General features: G+C 37.3%; 1 protein-coding gene and 1 long non-coding RNA gene across 2 annotated transcripts; both read left to right on the top strand.

The window, feature by feature from the left end:
* Positions 1–5,799: 5,799 nt before the first annotated feature.
* Positions 5,800–7,466, top strand: LOC134658055 (uncharacterized). Its single transcript, XR_010097679.1, has 2 exons — positions 5,800–5,835; positions 7,135–7,466. It is a non-coding gene; the product is annotated as an uncharacterized LOC134658055 (long non-coding RNA).
* A 2,324-nt stretch (positions 7,467–9,790) lies between these two features.
* LOC134658234 (uncharacterized protein K02A2.6-like) lies at positions 9,791–11,014 on the top strand. Its single transcript, XM_063513845.1, has one exon. It carries the CDS (start codon positions 9,791–9,793, stop codon positions 11,012–11,014), a length of 1,224 nt encoding a protein of 407 aa, XP_063369915.1.
* The last annotated feature ends 6,988 nt before the right edge of the window (positions 11,015–18,002 follow it).

The following is an 18,002-nucleotide window of genomic DNA, read 5'->3' as shown; positions in this document are numbered from 1 at the left end:
ATACAGTACAGAATTAGTGTAATTTGTCAAAGGACTGTCTCATTTCAAACATAGAGAGAATCATACTATCTTTATCTTACACTAGTACTAGAACCCAAAAGAAAAGTATGACTAGTATGAGCATAGTTTCCTTGTTTGTAACTGACTGTCAAATTGGTTTGACCAACTATATTAAGCTGTTATACATCGTATTATCATTATAAACGACCTTACAAATCGAAGTTTTCACGAAACTGATATTTATCAAGACATCACTCAACCGTTATTTTGATCTTTACAAGTTATGTTCCCGTCTTTAATCACAGACAATCATTAAAACTTCCGAACAGCAATTTGTCGTCGCTCTAATTAATGTGAACACGCTTTAACAGTTTGAACACTGTTTATCACTTGTTGCTGTTGTGAATTATTATGATTTAACGATGACTCGGCTGTTGTGAATTAAGTAAAACCCTCGTCTTAAAAAATTCACTCACGTTGCACAATGTACGAGGGGTATTCAAAATATTCTCGGTATGAGAATGAAAACAAACAAGTACGAAAAGTTTGATATTTTTATTTTTCAATATACTCCCCCCCTATGTTCATACACTTAAAAGATCGATCAATTATTTTTTTTAATCCTGCATAAAAATATTTTTTATCTTTGGTGTAAAAATGCTCCTCCACTGCCGCCTTCAATGCTTCATCATCGGAAAATTTATTTCCACGCAGATCCTTTTTAAGATTGGGGAACAAAAAGAAGTCGCTGGGGGCTAAGTCCGGACTATACGGTGGGTGAGTAACAGTTTCAAACCCACATTCAACAATAGCTGCCTTGGCAATATGAGCAGTATGGACGGGGGCGTTGTCATGCAGAAGCATAACACCTTTGGTTAACTTTCCTCGCCTCTTTTCTTTGATTGCATCCTTTAATTGACGTAGAATGTTAGCGTAGTACTGTCCTGTGATATTTACACCTTTTTCTTTATAATCGATCAGTAATACTCCTTCACAATCCCAAAATATCGTGGCCATGACCTTGCCAGCTGAAGGGATGACCTTGAACTTCTTGGGATGAGCTGAACCCTTAATGTGCCACTGCATGGACTCTTGTTTACTCTCTGGGTCATAATGATGAACCCAGGTTTCATCTCCAGTAACTATTCTTTGCAGCACCTCATCAGGATTTTCACCGCGCAGGTCAATAAAATCGGAACAACAAGCTACACGCATGTCTTTTTGAAGCCGAGTCAGCATTCGCGGAACCCATCTTGCACTTACTTTTGACATATTAAGATGGTCATGGATAATATCATGTACGGTACCAATAGAGAGATTGGTTACTTGTGCTATAGATTTTACCTTCACTCGACCATCTTCCAATATAAGTTTTTCCACTTTATCAATATTTTCTTGTGAAGTAGCTACTACAGGCCGGCCAGGTCTAGGGTCGTCTTCAACACTCTCCCTTCCACGTTTAAACTCGCTTGACCACTTTTGAATGGTAGATAAAGAAGGAGCAGACTCACGGTAAACACAATCCATTTCCTCTTTTATGGTTTTTTGATTTTTACCCTGTTTTGTCAAGAATTTTATCACGCATCGATGTTCTAATTTAGTTAACATTGTCAATTCCCACATGATGTTCATGTTTGTTCAGCAATTGCAGAAAAACAAAAGAACATCTCGGTTCGAATTATACTTTTTTTTAATGTCAATGAATAAACCTTAGCGGCCAGTAACGAAAGAAATTTTAGAAGAGGTTGTAAGATATCAATACCGAGAATATTTTGAACGCCCCTCGTAGCATTGACGATGTTATTATAGTAGGTATTTTATGCAACCTTTGTTTAAGAGGGGTCAAAAAAGGCGAGTGGCGTGAGTAACAATTTGAGGCGAAGCCGAAAATTATTAATAAAGACGCCACGAGTATTTTTTGACTCAGTTAAACAACGTTGCATACAATACTTTTTTCACCTCAGCAGCTTGAACAAGGGTACTTTGCTACTTAAAAACAGTGAGCAAAATCGTATTTTGCTAAAAAAAAACATGTCTATATGGTTCACTCATCTGTCAGAGATGACAATTAAAATTAGGTTGGCAACAATGTATTTCATACAATATTTTTTAAGTGGTGATTACACGAAGTATCGTAAAAGTGCCAAAAAGATACTGCGTGTATGCACAAACACTTTTTTGGGAAATAGACTAAAGACTTGACTTGACCACTATAAGATAGGAGTTTAAAGGTGTGTGCACGACCCTTTAAATGATAAATAAAAGTACGGGAGTAGAAAAAGGTCATTTTTGAGCTCCAGTCAGATTTCTATAGTTATTCTAGCTCGTTGTTTCTTTACAAGGTACCTTTATTCAAACATACAATGAAATATTGACATGACTTACTTAAATTATATAGGTCCTGAAATACTACGTATCCGGTGCGATGAGTGAAGATGATAATTATATGTAAAGGAATTTCATACAGCGTCACACATCTGGGCCTGTTATGTAAGCAACTTTCTTTTGTATATACAACAGCCGCGGCCCGCATTACCTTCGTACTGGTACCGGGGCCCGGCGGGTTGGTCAACAACACCTCCTCGTAACTCATGAGGCCCTGGTACTTGCTCCGCGCTAAAAACAATTTTTTGACAGGTTTTTTCTCGATTTTGGCCACCGTAGCCAATGGATGTTTCATTGCAAGTTTGAGAAAAGCACTACCTATACAAATCTCGGACGAGAAACGAGGTTGCCGGTCGCGTATCCCTATCCGGTTGGCCTGCAATGCAACCCTTCGTTTCCCGGCCTCTAATGTACTATTCCTTAATAATAATATATACCTAATTTTTTATAATGTGTTTATATGTATTTTTTATTGTTTTGTAAGTGTTTTTATATTTTACTTTTATATTCATATTATAAATAACCTAACGTAAGAGGAAAAATAAATAAAGGGATAATATATACCTAAAATAACCATTATTATATACACAAATAAGCATCAATATCCCAAGCTAATACAATCACACGGCACGCATTAAACGTAATAGCCGCAAAGTGGCCGCAATCCGATTATAGTGCGATTGTCGTACGATTGTGGTGCGATTGTGTTCGATTGTGGGGGATTAACAGTCACATTGGGATATTCTGAAATATGTGAACGATTTCAAGTATAATGGTCATTGGAGATTCACACTAATCTAGCCGCCGCCATACCATAGTCCCCATAGTCGAAGTGAGAATAGAATAGTTAATTAAAATAGTTTTTATTCGTAAACACACAGACAATACAAATAATTACATAAAAAGAACATAGTGAAAACAAAGTGTCACCAAATGGCCCATCTCAGCGTGTTGTATGGCGACAGTGGCGACTTCCAGCGCTGATATTCCGAGTTACGCTCTCATATTAAAACATTCTGAAATAACATACATATAATATATTTAAGTTTTGTACGTATTTATATTACTGAAATAATAGTAGTTTATGCAACAGTGATATAATAAGGGTTCTTAAAATTCAAGGGTCGAAGTTACAAAACGAGACGTAGTCGAGTTTTGTAAAAAAAGACCCGAGAATTTTAAGAACCAATTATGAGCTGTTGCATACATTACTTTTTCTATGACAGCTGCAGCAAAAAAAAAAAAAAAAAAAAAAAAAAAAAAAAAAAAAAAAAGTTATTATTAAAAAAAAAGAGTTATTATTAAAAAAAGACTTATTATTAAAAAAAAAGAGTTATTATTTAAAAAAAATTGAGTTATTATTTAAAAAAAAAGTTATTATTTAAAAAAAAAAAAGAGTTATTATTGTAAATGAAAACATACCTCTTTCAATCAAGATGATCGGAACTTGTATCTTTAAAAAAAATAAAGCAGTTGTATTATACTCATAAGATGACTGCTAGCAGTCATCTTATGAGCCTATAGACAAAGCATTCAAATGACATTGCTTTAGATATCACTGTCAGTCATTTAATTGACACATTTAAGTGCTGGAGTAGAAAAATGTCTTATAACTTATAATACATATAATTTAACAATTTGTTATGGTTAATTTAACTGGTTTTGATACGTCTTTGATGACTGGTTTTGTAACTTTTATAACACCTAAGTATGTAAAACGCTTCTTATGTGCAAATAAATGATTATGATTATTTTCAATTGTAGCGTATCTCACCCACCTTTCATTCCATTTTGCATGCACCAATCGGCGTGAGCGATTTTCAATGTCATGTCAATATAACAATACAACCAAGACAAGACAACCAAGACAGTAATTTTTCCACTTTTAAATTTATTCTAAGCCTAATAGCATCGATCGCAGACGTTTCTGCTTGTAAAAATGAAAAATATGTCGATATAAGTTGAAAGTCTTAACATATTCTGCATCCAGCTACTAGATACAAAGTTAATTCAGATCGATTGAGAGATTCGATTCGAGATTCCTAGAAATATTCCCACATTTTTAGGGTTCCGTACCCAGGGTAAAAATGGGTCCCTATTACTAAAACTCCGCTGTCCATCTGTCCGTAGTCCGTCCGTCTATCATCAGGCCGTAACTCATGAACCGTGATAGGGTACCTTTTGCCGTGGAACATCACATATCGTTACTATTTCATATCTAGTGAGTGTCTAATTCATTTCCCGAATCGCGCCGTAAGGCTGCCATACAACAAACGTGATTTTTATGCCGTTTTTGCGTGGTACGGAACCCATCGTGCGCGAGTCCGACTCGCAATTGGTCGGTTTTTTTAATACGTACCTAATGGGTCTCAACCGCAGTTATCTTCCCCGGGGATAACCCCCAAGGCAGCCGGCCTTATCGGGATTATCTTGAAAAATGTCCCCTCTATAGATACTCAAATTGTTAGACCAGTATAAGAAAAAACCTATAGAGTTTGTGCGGAAAGAGAAGAGTCGTGAAATGTATGGGATCCTATACATTCTACGACTCTTCACTTTCCGCACAGACTCTATCTAATAGCGTATTTTGAGCATAATAATACCAAAGAGAATTTGAAATAGAGGCCGATTGTCAAACTAAATTATGTGGGTTTACCGCCATCTTTCGACAGAAGATTAAAACTGTTAGAACGCCATTTGACTTTGATCCTTATTGAAGTGAAAACTTCTTTAGCGGCGCTGTGCACTTTTTGTGATGGGGAAAAAATGTTAAACTCGTAACAGGAGGTGTCACGTGACCGTAAGACGTAAGACGGTCACGTGACGTGATCGAAAAACTGTTACTTCAATGTCATTGAGTTTTTCTTTATTGATTTAAATGCCATCTAGTGAGTTTCGATCTAACTGGTATTAATATAACTCGAGTACTAACAGTGATGTGCTTAGGGGTTTCAAGGAATGCGACGAAATAACGCTAGATGGCATTATTAACCTCAATTATACATAGTGATGAAGACATTTTGCAATAGTGATTGAGTTTTCACTTCTGCCGGCACTCCCGGAGTGCAACCCGTTGTTTTTTTTCTGTTATTGTTGGATACGACTTGAAATTTAATCGATATTGCTGCCCGGATTTTTGAAATTTACGGCAGCAATGTCGCGCTGCAAATTGCAATACTGCTAAATCCGAACGGTACCTTTAGACAAATGTGACGTTATCTGTTAAAAGGGACCTTATTGTCTGTAGTATACGTGCGAAAGAGAAGCGTATATCTGTCGTCTCCTGCGCACGAACACGGACTCTAGGCGCGCGCAAGCTCGATGACACATGTCAGATGCCGAGGCGGGGTTGCGTGTTACGTGGTGGAAAAGCAAGGAGCCGATAATCATTATTGTGTTGTGAATCAAGTGTAAGAGGCAAATACTACATTTTGGCGACGGGCTGAATCGGTAAGTCATTCCATAAATTGGTGACATTTCATGATTTCGTATTTACGAAGGAATTGACTACGTAGTGATCTCTGGCAGTGATGCTCAAGTTTACGAAAAAGTTACAATATTAGAGGTAAATGCGTAGTTAACTACCCTACCGCGGTATCAAACAATGACAAAAGCCGTGCAGTATAAGCAGGTAGGTATATAAACACGCGCGAGTCGAGAACGTTCGGCGCACACGCGGCTTAGTTTTGTAATTCGAGACAGCGATATGCGAAATTGAACCTTGTGCTGCTCACAGGGACTTAGACTGGGTTTTATTCCATGAATTTTTAGGTTAGGTTAGGTTCATATAGTGATTTTAAAAGTTACCTAACCTAACCACAGAATAAATAATGGGAATACATGTGTAGCTTACTTAGTACTTTACAACTACAAGTACATTACAACTTTCAACTAGGGTAAATTAAATGGTTATAAATGCCAATAGCGGTAATGGCAGTTATGACTTTGTTCCTATATTCACTCAATACCACTACTATGTTGTATTTTATAAAATGTTTTGATTATGGCATTGTCTAAGTTTGTTTTCTTCAGGTATAGGTACCTACCGATAGAGATGTTGACCTAATAGACCAATCTAAAAAAAAAAGATAGTCCAGTCGAAATAATATTAGTCCGGTCACATCGGGGAAAATACAATAAATTTCTGCCGGTGACATAATAGCAATACCTAATATTTAGTCATTGGGTAATTTTCAATAAAGGAAGATAATATATAGATTACACTGTATGACTTAAAAAAAAAAAAATAATAATAATGATTATATTACTTAGGCTTTAATAGTCCAGTGATAGGAAAGTAGTCCAGCCAATGAGATTAAAATGTAAAATATGCAGAATGTCAAAATCTATAGTCCCAAGCAAGATGTTGTTAAGCGTGATGGCTGTAACGACTTAGATGTAGGTATGCAGATGATGACTGTAATATACCTGGAAAAAAAAATATATGTCGAAATAGGGGAGGAAGAATGCGGACTGAGGAGGATTAAATAGATGACGTCTGTTTAGTGCCTACTACAGTTCATAAATAAATATATATATTATATGCATAAGGATGGAAGGATGCGGACTGAGAAGGATTAAACGGATGACGTCTGTTTAGTGCCTACTACAGTTCATAAATAAATATATATTATATGCATTAAAAAAAAATGCATATGGAAACTTGGATGGAAGGATGAAGACTGAGGAGGATTAAACGGATGGCGTCTGTTTAGTGCCTGCTACAGTCAATATTTTGTTTGTCAACAGGAAGCCAACAATGACAACACCATCGCTGGCGCTTGAAAAGTTTGACTGCGAGGGTGATATCAATTCTGTATGTACACGATGGGAACGTTGGAAGAGGAGTTTGTACATTTACCTGGAAGCGGCAGGTGTTAAGACTGCTGCTAAAAAACGAGCAAGTTTGCTACATTGGGGGGGAACTGAACTACAGGAAATATTTTTTAATATACCAGGGGCAGATATAACATCAGAGGAGTCCGGGGAGCAGGATGTATTCCAGGTGGCAATTGAAAAATTGGACAGTTATTTTGCACCTAAGCAAAATAAAAGATTTGAACGGCATACCTTCAGACAAATCAAGCAAGAAAATAATGAAAAATTTGAAAAGTTTTTGGTGCGCCTTAGACAACAAGCGGCGAAGTGCCAATTTGATAACGTAGAAGATTATTTGATTGATCAAATCATAGAGAGATGTGCGTCAGAAGAACTAAGGAAAAAAATACTTAAGGGAGGAGATAACATGACAATAGAAAATATCATCTCAGAGGCCAATGCCCTGGAAGCTATTAACAGGCAATTAGAGGATTACAAAAACAAAGAGAAAAACGTCCAGATAGAAATTAATAAAGTCGAAGAGAAGACAGACAGAAAAGGGAAAGAATGTTATAGATGCGGGAGCTGGGGACATTTGTCGAACAGTGAAAACTGCCCTGCTAGGGGAAAGAAATGCCTAAAGTGTGGCAAAATTGGGCATTTTAAGTTACAATGCAAAAGTCAGACCCTGAAGAGAAAACAGGAAGACATAAAACCGGATGAAACTCGACAAAAAAAGTTTTCAAAGAAATTTAAAAAATCTCCTAAAGCTCATGAGGTAAGAAATATAGAGGAAGAGGAGAACTCGGAAACCGAAGAAGTTGAGTATCTATTTAACATAAACGGAGATGACATGGTGGTCTGTGATGTGGGTGGAGCAAAAATTAATATGATGATAGATTCAGGATCGAAAAATAATTTAATTACGGATAAGACATGGGAAAAAATGAAGGATATGGGAGTAAGGATAGTTGACGAAATAAAAGAACCAAAGAAAAACTTCTTCGCCTATGGATCTGAAACGCCTTTGCGACTGCTGGGATCTTTCCGCTCTGACATTCAATTAACCGGGAGAAAAGAAAACGCAATTTTCTATGTGGTAGATAAAGGTACACAAAATTTACTGGGGAGAAGAACAGCAACTAGCTTGGGGGTTTTGAGGATTGGGTTAGAAATAAATCAAATTCAACTTAAGCCTTTCCCTAAACTAAAAAATGTTATAATACAAATACCCATCGATGATAAGATAAAACCTATTGCACAGCCTTACCGTAGAATTCCAATACCTCTAGAAGCCAGAGTTGAGGAAAAAATTACGGAATTACTGGAGAAAGACATAATAGAAGAAGTCCAGGGCCCCCCAAGCTGGATATCTCCTATAGTACCCATAATCAAAGAAAACGGCGACATTCGGCTTTGCGTTGACATGAGACGTGCAAATAAAGCGATTAAAAGGGAAAATCATCCATTACCGACTATGGACCAGCTACTACCGAAGTTTAGGAATGCTACAGTGTTCAGTAAATTAGATATCAAGGATGCATTCCATCAACTAGAAATCCATCCAGAGTCACGGGATATAACGACATTTATATCTGGAAAAGGCGTATATAGATACAAAAGATTAATGTTCGGCATTACATGCGCTCCTGAAATATTTCAAAAAACTCTTGAACGCATATTAATTGGATGTGAGGGAGTTGTCAACTTTATTGACGACATATTAGTTTTTGGCGAAGATCAAAAGGAACATGATGTCAGACTTGAGAATGTGCTGAAGGTACTTAAAGAGCATGATATCGTTCTGAAAGAAGAAAAATGTATTTACAACGTTAACAAAATCCAATTTTTAGGACACGAACTAAGTAATGAAGGAATTCGACCACTAGATAAATATGTATCGGCTATTATGGACTTCAGAGCACCCCGAACTATCTCGGAATTGCAAAGTTTTTTAGGACTCGTCAACTATGTAGGGAAGTGGATACCAAATATGGCCACAATTACTGAACCTCTGAAGGAATTATTAAGACACAAGACAGGGAGAAATGCAGACATCAAAGAGCTCTGGAAGGAAAATCAAGAAACAGCGTTTAACAAATTGAAAACGGCTTTGACTAAAATACCTAATTTAGGATACTATAATGTTAAAAATAAAACAATGGTATTCGCAGATGCTAGTCCTGTGGGCCTCGGCGCGATCTTGGTTCAAACAAATGAAGCTGGTCCACGCATAATAGCTTAAGGCAACAGAACCTTAACAGAGTGCGAGAGGCGTTATTGCCAAACAGAAAAAGAAGCTCTAGCTTTGGTATGGGCTGTGGAGCACTTTCATATGTTTCTTTTTGGAAAGAGATTTGAACTCATAACCGATCATAAACCTTTAGAGGTAATATTCGGACCGAAAGCTAAACCATGTGCTCGTATCGAACGATGGATATTACGTCTACAGTCATATGACTTTCAAGTTATATATCGTCCTGGAAAAACCAACATTGCCGACTCACTTTCCAGACTATGTAAGAACCTCGACGAACGGAACAGCAACAATAAAGGAAAAGATTTTGTACAAAACATAGTAGAACAGATGAGACCAGTGGCAATATCGCTACAAGAAATAGAGACCAGTTCTAAAGAGGACTCGGATATACAAAAAGTAAAGATAGGCCTGTATGACTCCAAATGGGACGAGCAAATAAAGAGTTACAAAATTTTAGAAAACGAGTTGTGTTTTTGTGGCGATATCCTTTTAAGGACTAATAAAATTGTGATACCTAAAACACTGCAGGAAAAGGTTCTAGAAGCTGCCCACGAAGGCCACCCTGGAATCGTGGGCATGAAAGCTAGGCTTAGAGCTAAAGTATGGTGGCCCAGGTACGACAAGGACGTTGAGAGACTGGTTAAGTCGTGTAAAGGATGCACCCTTGTTTCAGCGCCAAATCCCCCCAATCCGATCAAGAGAAGGGAATTGCCAACACGCCCCTGGATTGATATTGCAATTGATCTCTTAGGTCCTTTGCCGTCCGGGGATTACCTTCTAGTAGTAATCGACTACTATTCACGGTATAAAGAAATAAAGGCTTGCCGCGATATATCAAGCAAGGCTATGATAGCCATATTGAAGGAAATGTTTAGTCGACTAGGATGTCCAATCACGATTACAGCAGACAACGGTAAACAGTTCGTTAGTCAGGAGTTCAGAGATTTTTGCCAAAATAATGACATACATTTGTTCAACACTATCCCTTATTGGCCCCAACAAAATGGAGAGGTGGAACGCCAGAACAGAGACATTATTAAACGTTTAAAGATAAGTCAAATTGAGAAAAAGAACTGGAAAGATTCACTCTTGGAATATCTGACTATGTATAATAGTACTCCCCATACGACAACGGGAAAGACGCCAGCGGAATTATTTTTCCAACGGAAATTTAGAGACAAGCTACCGATGATAGATACGTTTGAATATATTCATAAAGACCAAGATATGGACGTCAGAGACAGGGATAGAGAACAAAAAGAAAAAGGGAAAGAGTACGCAAACAGGAAAAGGAGAGTTGAGGATGGAAACATAAAGATAGGGGACGAGGTTTATGTTAAAAATATGAACAAAACAAATAAGTTAGCACCAAATTATGAGCCAACCCCTCACACTGTGGTATCTTGTAAAGGTGGAGATGTAAACATTGAAAATAAGGAAACTGGACAAAGACTGAGAAGAAACATGATGCACTTAAAAAAGGTCGAAGGACAATGGAAAATATTGGACGAGGAGACGATAGAGACGAATGATGGCAAGTCAGATAATTAAATATATATCTTAAATTTGATAAGGGATAAGAGGAAGACGTGAAGTAATGCTGATCCATGAAGCGCAAAAGTATTGCTAAAAATAATAATAACTAGTAAGGTGAAGTATGAAAGTACTAAGTAAGCTAAGGAAGTTAACGAAGTAGTAAAAAGCATTTGTGTTAAAGTGATGAGTAATTTGATACTTAAAAAAAAATAAAAATAAAGTTGATTATTGAAATTACTGTTTTATTTAATTATCCTAAAATAATAATATAACAAACTTAACAATAAGGAAGGGATGTAGTATACGTGCGAAAGAGAAGCGTATATCTGTCGTCTCCTGCGCACGAACACGGACTCTAGGCGCGCGCAAGCTCGATGACACATGTCAGATGCCGAGGCGGGGTTGCGTGTTACGTGGTGGAAAAGCAAGGAGCCGATATTCATTATTGTGTTGTGAATCAAGTGTAAGAGGCAAATACTACATTGTCGATGGCGCTTACGCCATTATTAACGATGTTCCGATATAAAGACAATGTCGCGCGACGCTGTGCGGCCTAAGCGCCATCGACAATAAGGTCCCTTATCATAGATAATGCCCCAAATATTCGCTACAAGGCAACAATAATAAATCTGCTTTTCTGCCTTAAACCTTAAAAGTCATATGCTTAATATCCTTTTTATTTATTTATTTTAAAATTTAATTCAGGCAACAAGGCCCATATTACATAATAAAAAAACAACGGGTTGCACTCCGGGAGTGCCGGCAGAAGTGATAACTCAATGACATCTTACGTCTTATACGTCTTACGCTCTCGCGAGTTTAACATTTTTTCCCCATCACAAAAAATGCACAGCGCCGCTAAAGAAGTTTTCACTTCAATAATATCTTATAGACTAACATATTATATAAAATTATATACGCACATACGTATTTTTTAACCTAACAATTTTTGCTATAAATTGTCCCCAACGGAGGCGTTACGCAACGCTATAAAAGAGGGTTATGATTTTGGATTTAAGGGACCCAAAGGGACCACTTGAATGTAAGGACAGATGGCCATTTGGCTGGAGGCAATCAAAGTGACCTACGCGACAAAAAAGGACCGGCCCAATTCGAACAATGCTTATAATATGTCACAGCGATACGATACCGATCCATCATAGTAGCATTTCTTCAACCAAAAACGTCGCTGTTCAGATCAGGTATCGTATCGCTGTGACATCTTATAAGCATAGTTAGAATTGGGTCATTAGGCGGTATACACATTCGATGTAAATCCGCGCGCCGCATCAGTGTGATAAGCGTCTAATTTCTCATTTCCCATACCCCAGGGGCTGTGCGATATTTATTTTACATTACTTAGGACGAGGAACGAAAGACATTGTGGAAACCTGTTTTGTTACCAAGTACCACAGATTGTCTCTCGTAGATTCCGCAACAGTACTGGCCCCGTAGACAACATGCCAATCGCTAACGCTACGTAGCGAACGAAACGCAACTCTCACTGTCACACTAATATGGAAGAGTGATAGAGAGACACAAAGCGATTCGATAGCGAAGCGATAGAGATCGTCACCTTGGCTAGGCCGCCTGTTGCGTTGTTTTGTTGTTGTTGTACAAAATAGTAAGTCTGACTTTAACCGCGTAAGGCCACATGTGCATTACAGTGTACACTGTCTGTTTTCTGTATTACATATTTGTTTTTTTTTCTGTATTGAGGTGTGCAATAAAGAGTATTTTGTATCGTATTGTATTGTATGTCAATCTAATTTGAATCTTTCATAAACCAAATAAAGTAGCATTTATTTTGTCTCACTGCATTTTCAAACAAATGCAATTGATCCAAATGACTACCTACTATCCATTTAAGCGATAATACAAAAATACCGAAACGTGTACAAACAGCAACACTTAACTGTCCATCGGTGGACCTTATGCCTTTTGTAATAAGATTAACGAACTGTCAGTTAACAGTGTGGGCCATAGAATTAATATGACTAGAACAACTGTCAATCTTCAAAAGTGCGACCAAAAATGAAATGCAAGTGTGTGCGTAAATTGTCTATGTGAGATCAAAAATAGTGATGACATGATACAACATATTAATAATCTGTCGATGTTTGATTGCTTTATCGACTACTTTTTCAAATGTGTTATTTTAAACGTTAAAATTCTACGACATTATGACGTATAAATAACACTTGCACTGCGTGTGCTATCAAAATCGTTGCAGACTTATCTTAATGTAACTCTTACTGTGTTGGAAAGTGAAGTTTAAATTTACCGCTAAACATGAGCACCTTCAAAAAGGTATAACAATAGTTATTATTGGAAGTCGGTTATAAAAGCTAATATCTTAATGATGTCTTGTGAAGAAATAATTACATAGCTATTAATATACTGACAAGTTATCGATACTGTCATATGAACATTTTGTCAAGCCCTAGCGTAAAGTAACAGGTTATGTTTTTACACAAAATATTTTAAATTATAGACTAATATGATAAAATATTAGCACAAAAAGGAAGAAAAACTTATAATGAACTTAATAAACCGGCTTCTTACACTTTTTACGCTGTTAATTTGACAAAATATCGTTATGGAAATTTCGCTCGGAATATAATAAATCCTCTGAAATGAGTATTTGCTTGGATTATTTGGCACTGTAACACTGAAATCCGGCACACTACAAGACACCATCTTCACTGAATTACTTTATTTAATAATTTTCGTCGTAATCCGTGTATATTTTTCAATTTGAAAATTACCGTGATACGCTCTTGGCCGTCCGCGGCCGTCGTCAAAGTCAAAAGTGGTTACGTTTTCTCATTGGTAGTCTGACTTTTTCGCACTCATGGGATGTTCATATACGTGATGGCTTCCCTTTCGCACACTTAAGCTGTCTGTCAAGCGCGAGCGGGAATTGTATGTCTGTGGTGTGGGCGATGGTATGCCAGGTCTTGCACAAATGTGGGTCGTCACTATACGCAGCGAGTCGCGTGCGTAACGGTAGGTAACGGCTATTACACGGGTTCTAGAGTGTGTAATCTCCGGGCACAAGCTCGTTACGGGAATCGTCTCATTGTGTTCGCGATAACACAAATTCATTGTTGAATCTGAATGGAGGATAATTATGTAATAGGCACTGTTCGCCATTTTCTTATTATTTTGTTCTTTACACTTGAGCAATGTAAACGGGGCGGCCAAGGCGCTCATAAATATCTGAACACGCCTCCATTGTCAGGGCGTTAGAGTGCGTGTTCAGATATTGTGAACACCTTGGCCGCTTCGATATATCTGATGGCGACTGTACAAGTAGTCAAGTATTCATATTGTATTGTACATAAGTTCTTATGAAATAAACCAAATAAGGCATTCATTTGTGTGATGAGCACAGATATTTGTTCCTGAGTCTTGGGTGTTGTGTATTTATCTATGTACTAGCGACCCGCCCCGGCTTCGCACGGGTTAACAAATTATAGATAAACCTTCCTCTTGAATCACTCTATCTATTAAAAAAAACCGCATAAATCCGTTGCGTAGTTTAAGAGATCTAAGCATACATACAGACAGACAGACAGGGAAGCGACTTTGATTTATACTATGTAGTGATTTACATATTACCTACATGATTTCTCCGTGCTTACCGTCCTTAGTTTTAATATAAAAGATTATCTGCAGTTTGAGCAAAAATAACGACCCTTTCCCAATTATAATGGCCCGAGTACCTTTTCGATGGGGTCTCAAGCGTCCTTATTACCGCCGGGGTTCTTGACACAAGCGCTTATCAAAACAGAGGTCCCTTATTGGGGCAGACGAATTTTTGACCCCCTCTCTAAAAGGGTTCACTGTTAGATTGGGTACAGTCAGCATATAAAAGAATCGCTATAAAATATTCCACGTTCCGCAAAATAAATGTCGTATACCTACTCACACACAAACACACACACACACCTACACACACAGTGCGAAAACAACTTCCAATGTTATTATTTTTTTAATAAAAAATAAAATATAATGTGTTTCTAATTATATTTTTTACTAAGTATAAATCAGTAATTTTTCGGTCGAACCCATATAAATTGTAAAAAAACTTCAGGGTTTTTAAATATGGTAATATATTTTCGTCCATTCTATAAGGAAAAACGTTTATTTACTTATCTAAATAAGACAAATGTAACCTTTTCACGCTCTAATATTCTAGGCCCTAATGTAGGCACTATGTTTTAATAAATCACGAAAAACCGCCTGTAAAAATAGTATTAAAACCATTTCTGTCCTTTCACCGCACCATAAATATCCGTATTCCTTGACCGGAAATAGTATTAGGATGATTAAAAACCGGCTAAGTGCGAGTCGGACTCGCGTACGAAGGGTTCCGGACCATTACGAAAAAACGGCAAAAAATTACATTTGTTGTATGGGAGCCCCTATTAAATATTTATTTTATTCTGTTCTTAGTATTTTGTTGTTATAGCGGCAACATAAATATATCATCTGTGGAAATTTCAACTGTCTAGCTATCTCGGTCCATGAGGTACAGCCTGGTGACAGACGGACAGTGGAGTCTTAGTAATAGGGTTCCGTTATTACCCTTTGAGTACGGAACCCTAAAAACCACAGCAATAAATAATACCGAAGAAAAGGTTATCATATCCCGAGACCATTAGGAGCCCTCCTCAAAAACAACTAATAGGTACATAATAAAGAGGATGAGATTCGACAATACTTTGAATTAATGGATATATTATTTTATAGAATTTTATGCCACCGTTGTTTAAGAGAGGTCAAAAAAGGCGAGTGGCGCGAGTAACAATTTGAGGCGAAGCCGAAAAATTTTAATAAAGACGCCACGAGTATTTTTTGACTCAGTTAAACAACGTTGCATACAATACTTTTTCTACGACCAAGCACTTTGAAATCAAATTGTAAATTTAACAAATATTTTTCATTCAAAAAGTAGCAAAGAATGGAGTGTATGGCGGAAAAATAATGAATGAAATAAAAAAACATGTCTATGGTTCAGTCATCTGTCAGAGATGAAAATTAAAATTAGGTTGGCAACAATGTATTTCATACAATATTTTTTAAGTGGTGATTACACGAAGTATCGTAAAAGTGCCAAAAAGATACTGCGTGTATGTGTCGGCGGCCGATAGATCAGGCATATCGTGAAATTCCTAGGCATATCGAGAAACGTGAAAATCTTTGACCCGTACCCTGAGTCGACGGAGCCCCGCTACGCAGGGCTCCTATTTCTGGGCAGTTTGCCCTTCGGGCATCTAAAGCAACCTAACGAACCTATCCTACCTATATATTGGTTTAATGTCACTATCGTCAAAACATTACACAGGAACATTACGATCTGCCTGATCTTACGATCGGCCGCCGACATATGCACAAATACTTTTTTGGGGAATAGACTAAAGACTTGTCTTGACAACTATAAGATAGGGGTTTAAAGGTGTGTGCACGACCTTTTAAATGACAAATAAAAGTACGGGAGTAGAAAAAATATTTATTGATTTTGCAATGTCAATAAATTTTGTTAGAGTTTTTCTCGAACAACGAACAAAATTGATAAATTCATCGACAAAGCAGCGATTGCTTTTAGTTTCAGCAATCAAAAGAAAATGTTTCCTATTTTCCTGCGATTGAAAATCAAAGAAATATAGGTACTTAATTTTTTTTTTTATTGAATAACACTTGAATCTCGGCAAACAAATATAAATCATATCATGTACTTACTGATCATTTACAATATTTTGGTTTCATAAGTAATAGTTACTGATTTTTAGGGTTCCGTAGCCAAATGGCAAAAAACGGAACCCTTATAGATTCGTCATGTCTGTCTGTCTGTCTGTCTGTCCGTCTGTCCGTCTGTCCGTCTGTCTGTCCGTCCGTATGTCACAGCCACTTTTCTCCGAAACTATAAGAACTATACTGTTGAAACTTGGTAAGTAGATGTATTCTGTGAACCGCATTAAGATTTTCACACAAAAATAGAAAAAAAACAATAAATTTTTGGGGTTCCCCATACTGAAACTCAAAATTTTTTTTTTCATCAAACCCATACGTGTGGGGTCTATGGATAGGTCTTCAAAAATGATATTGAGGTTTCTAATATCAGCATTTTTTTCTAAACTGAATAGTTTGCGCGAGAGACACTTCCAAAGTGGTAAAATGTGTGTCCCCCCCCCCCCCCCCTGTAACTTCTAAAATAAGAGAATGATAAAACTAAAAAAATATATGATGTACATTACCATGCAAACTTCCACCGAAAATTGGTTTGAACGAGATCTAGTAAGTAGTTTTTTTTATACGTCATAAATCGCCTAAATACGGAACCCTTCATGGGCGAGTCCGACTCGCACTTGGCCGCTTTTTTAAAGCATTTTTCAATAAACGATATGGTGCGATTATTTACCTTTTTTCTTTTCTAATGCTAAAAAAACGATCTACATATAGTCCGAAACATATCAAACCATCTCAAATACCGTACCGGGTCATCATCTTCCTCGCGTTGTCCCGGCATTTTGCCACGGCTCATGGGGGCCTGGGGTCCGCTTGGCAACTAATTCCAGTAATTGGCGTGGGCACTAGTTTTTACGAAAGCGACTGCCATCTGACCTTCCAACCCAGAGGGTAAACTAGGCCCGTATTGGGATTAGTCCGGTTTCCTCACGATGTTTTCCTTCACCGAAAAGCGACTGGTAAATATCAAATGATATTTCGTACATAAGTCGTATTTCGTTAATACCGTCCCGGGTCATATACAAAATGGCGGAAATAATAAGATCCATGACGGACGCGATCCGACGCTTTCCTCAGTTGTCTCATCGATACCCCATGACGGGGGATCAGGGGAAAATAATCGAGGAAATAATATTAGTTGTGTTTATTTACGTAATACAAGGGCGTTTTTTTATTGGTGTCCCAAACACTTTTTTTTCAAATTTGGGATTTTTTATGTTATTTCTACTCAGAATCACGAGCTCTTTCT

The sequence above is a fragment of the Cydia amplana genome, chromosome 21 (genome assembly GCF_948474715.1).
Source record: "Cydia amplana chromosome 21, ilCydAmpl1.1, whole genome shotgun sequence".
Taxonomy (NCBI): Eukaryota; Metazoa; Arthropoda; class Insecta; order Lepidoptera; family Tortricidae; genus Cydia; species Cydia amplana.
This window is presented reverse-complemented; position numbering and strand designations above follow the sequence as displayed.

Bases quoted from the DNA above. Each gene is read 5' to 3' on its own strand.
- LOC134658234 (XM_063513845.1), top strand. From the start codon at position 9,791: ATGAGACCAGTGGCAATATCGCTACAAGAAATAGAGACCAGTTCTAAA.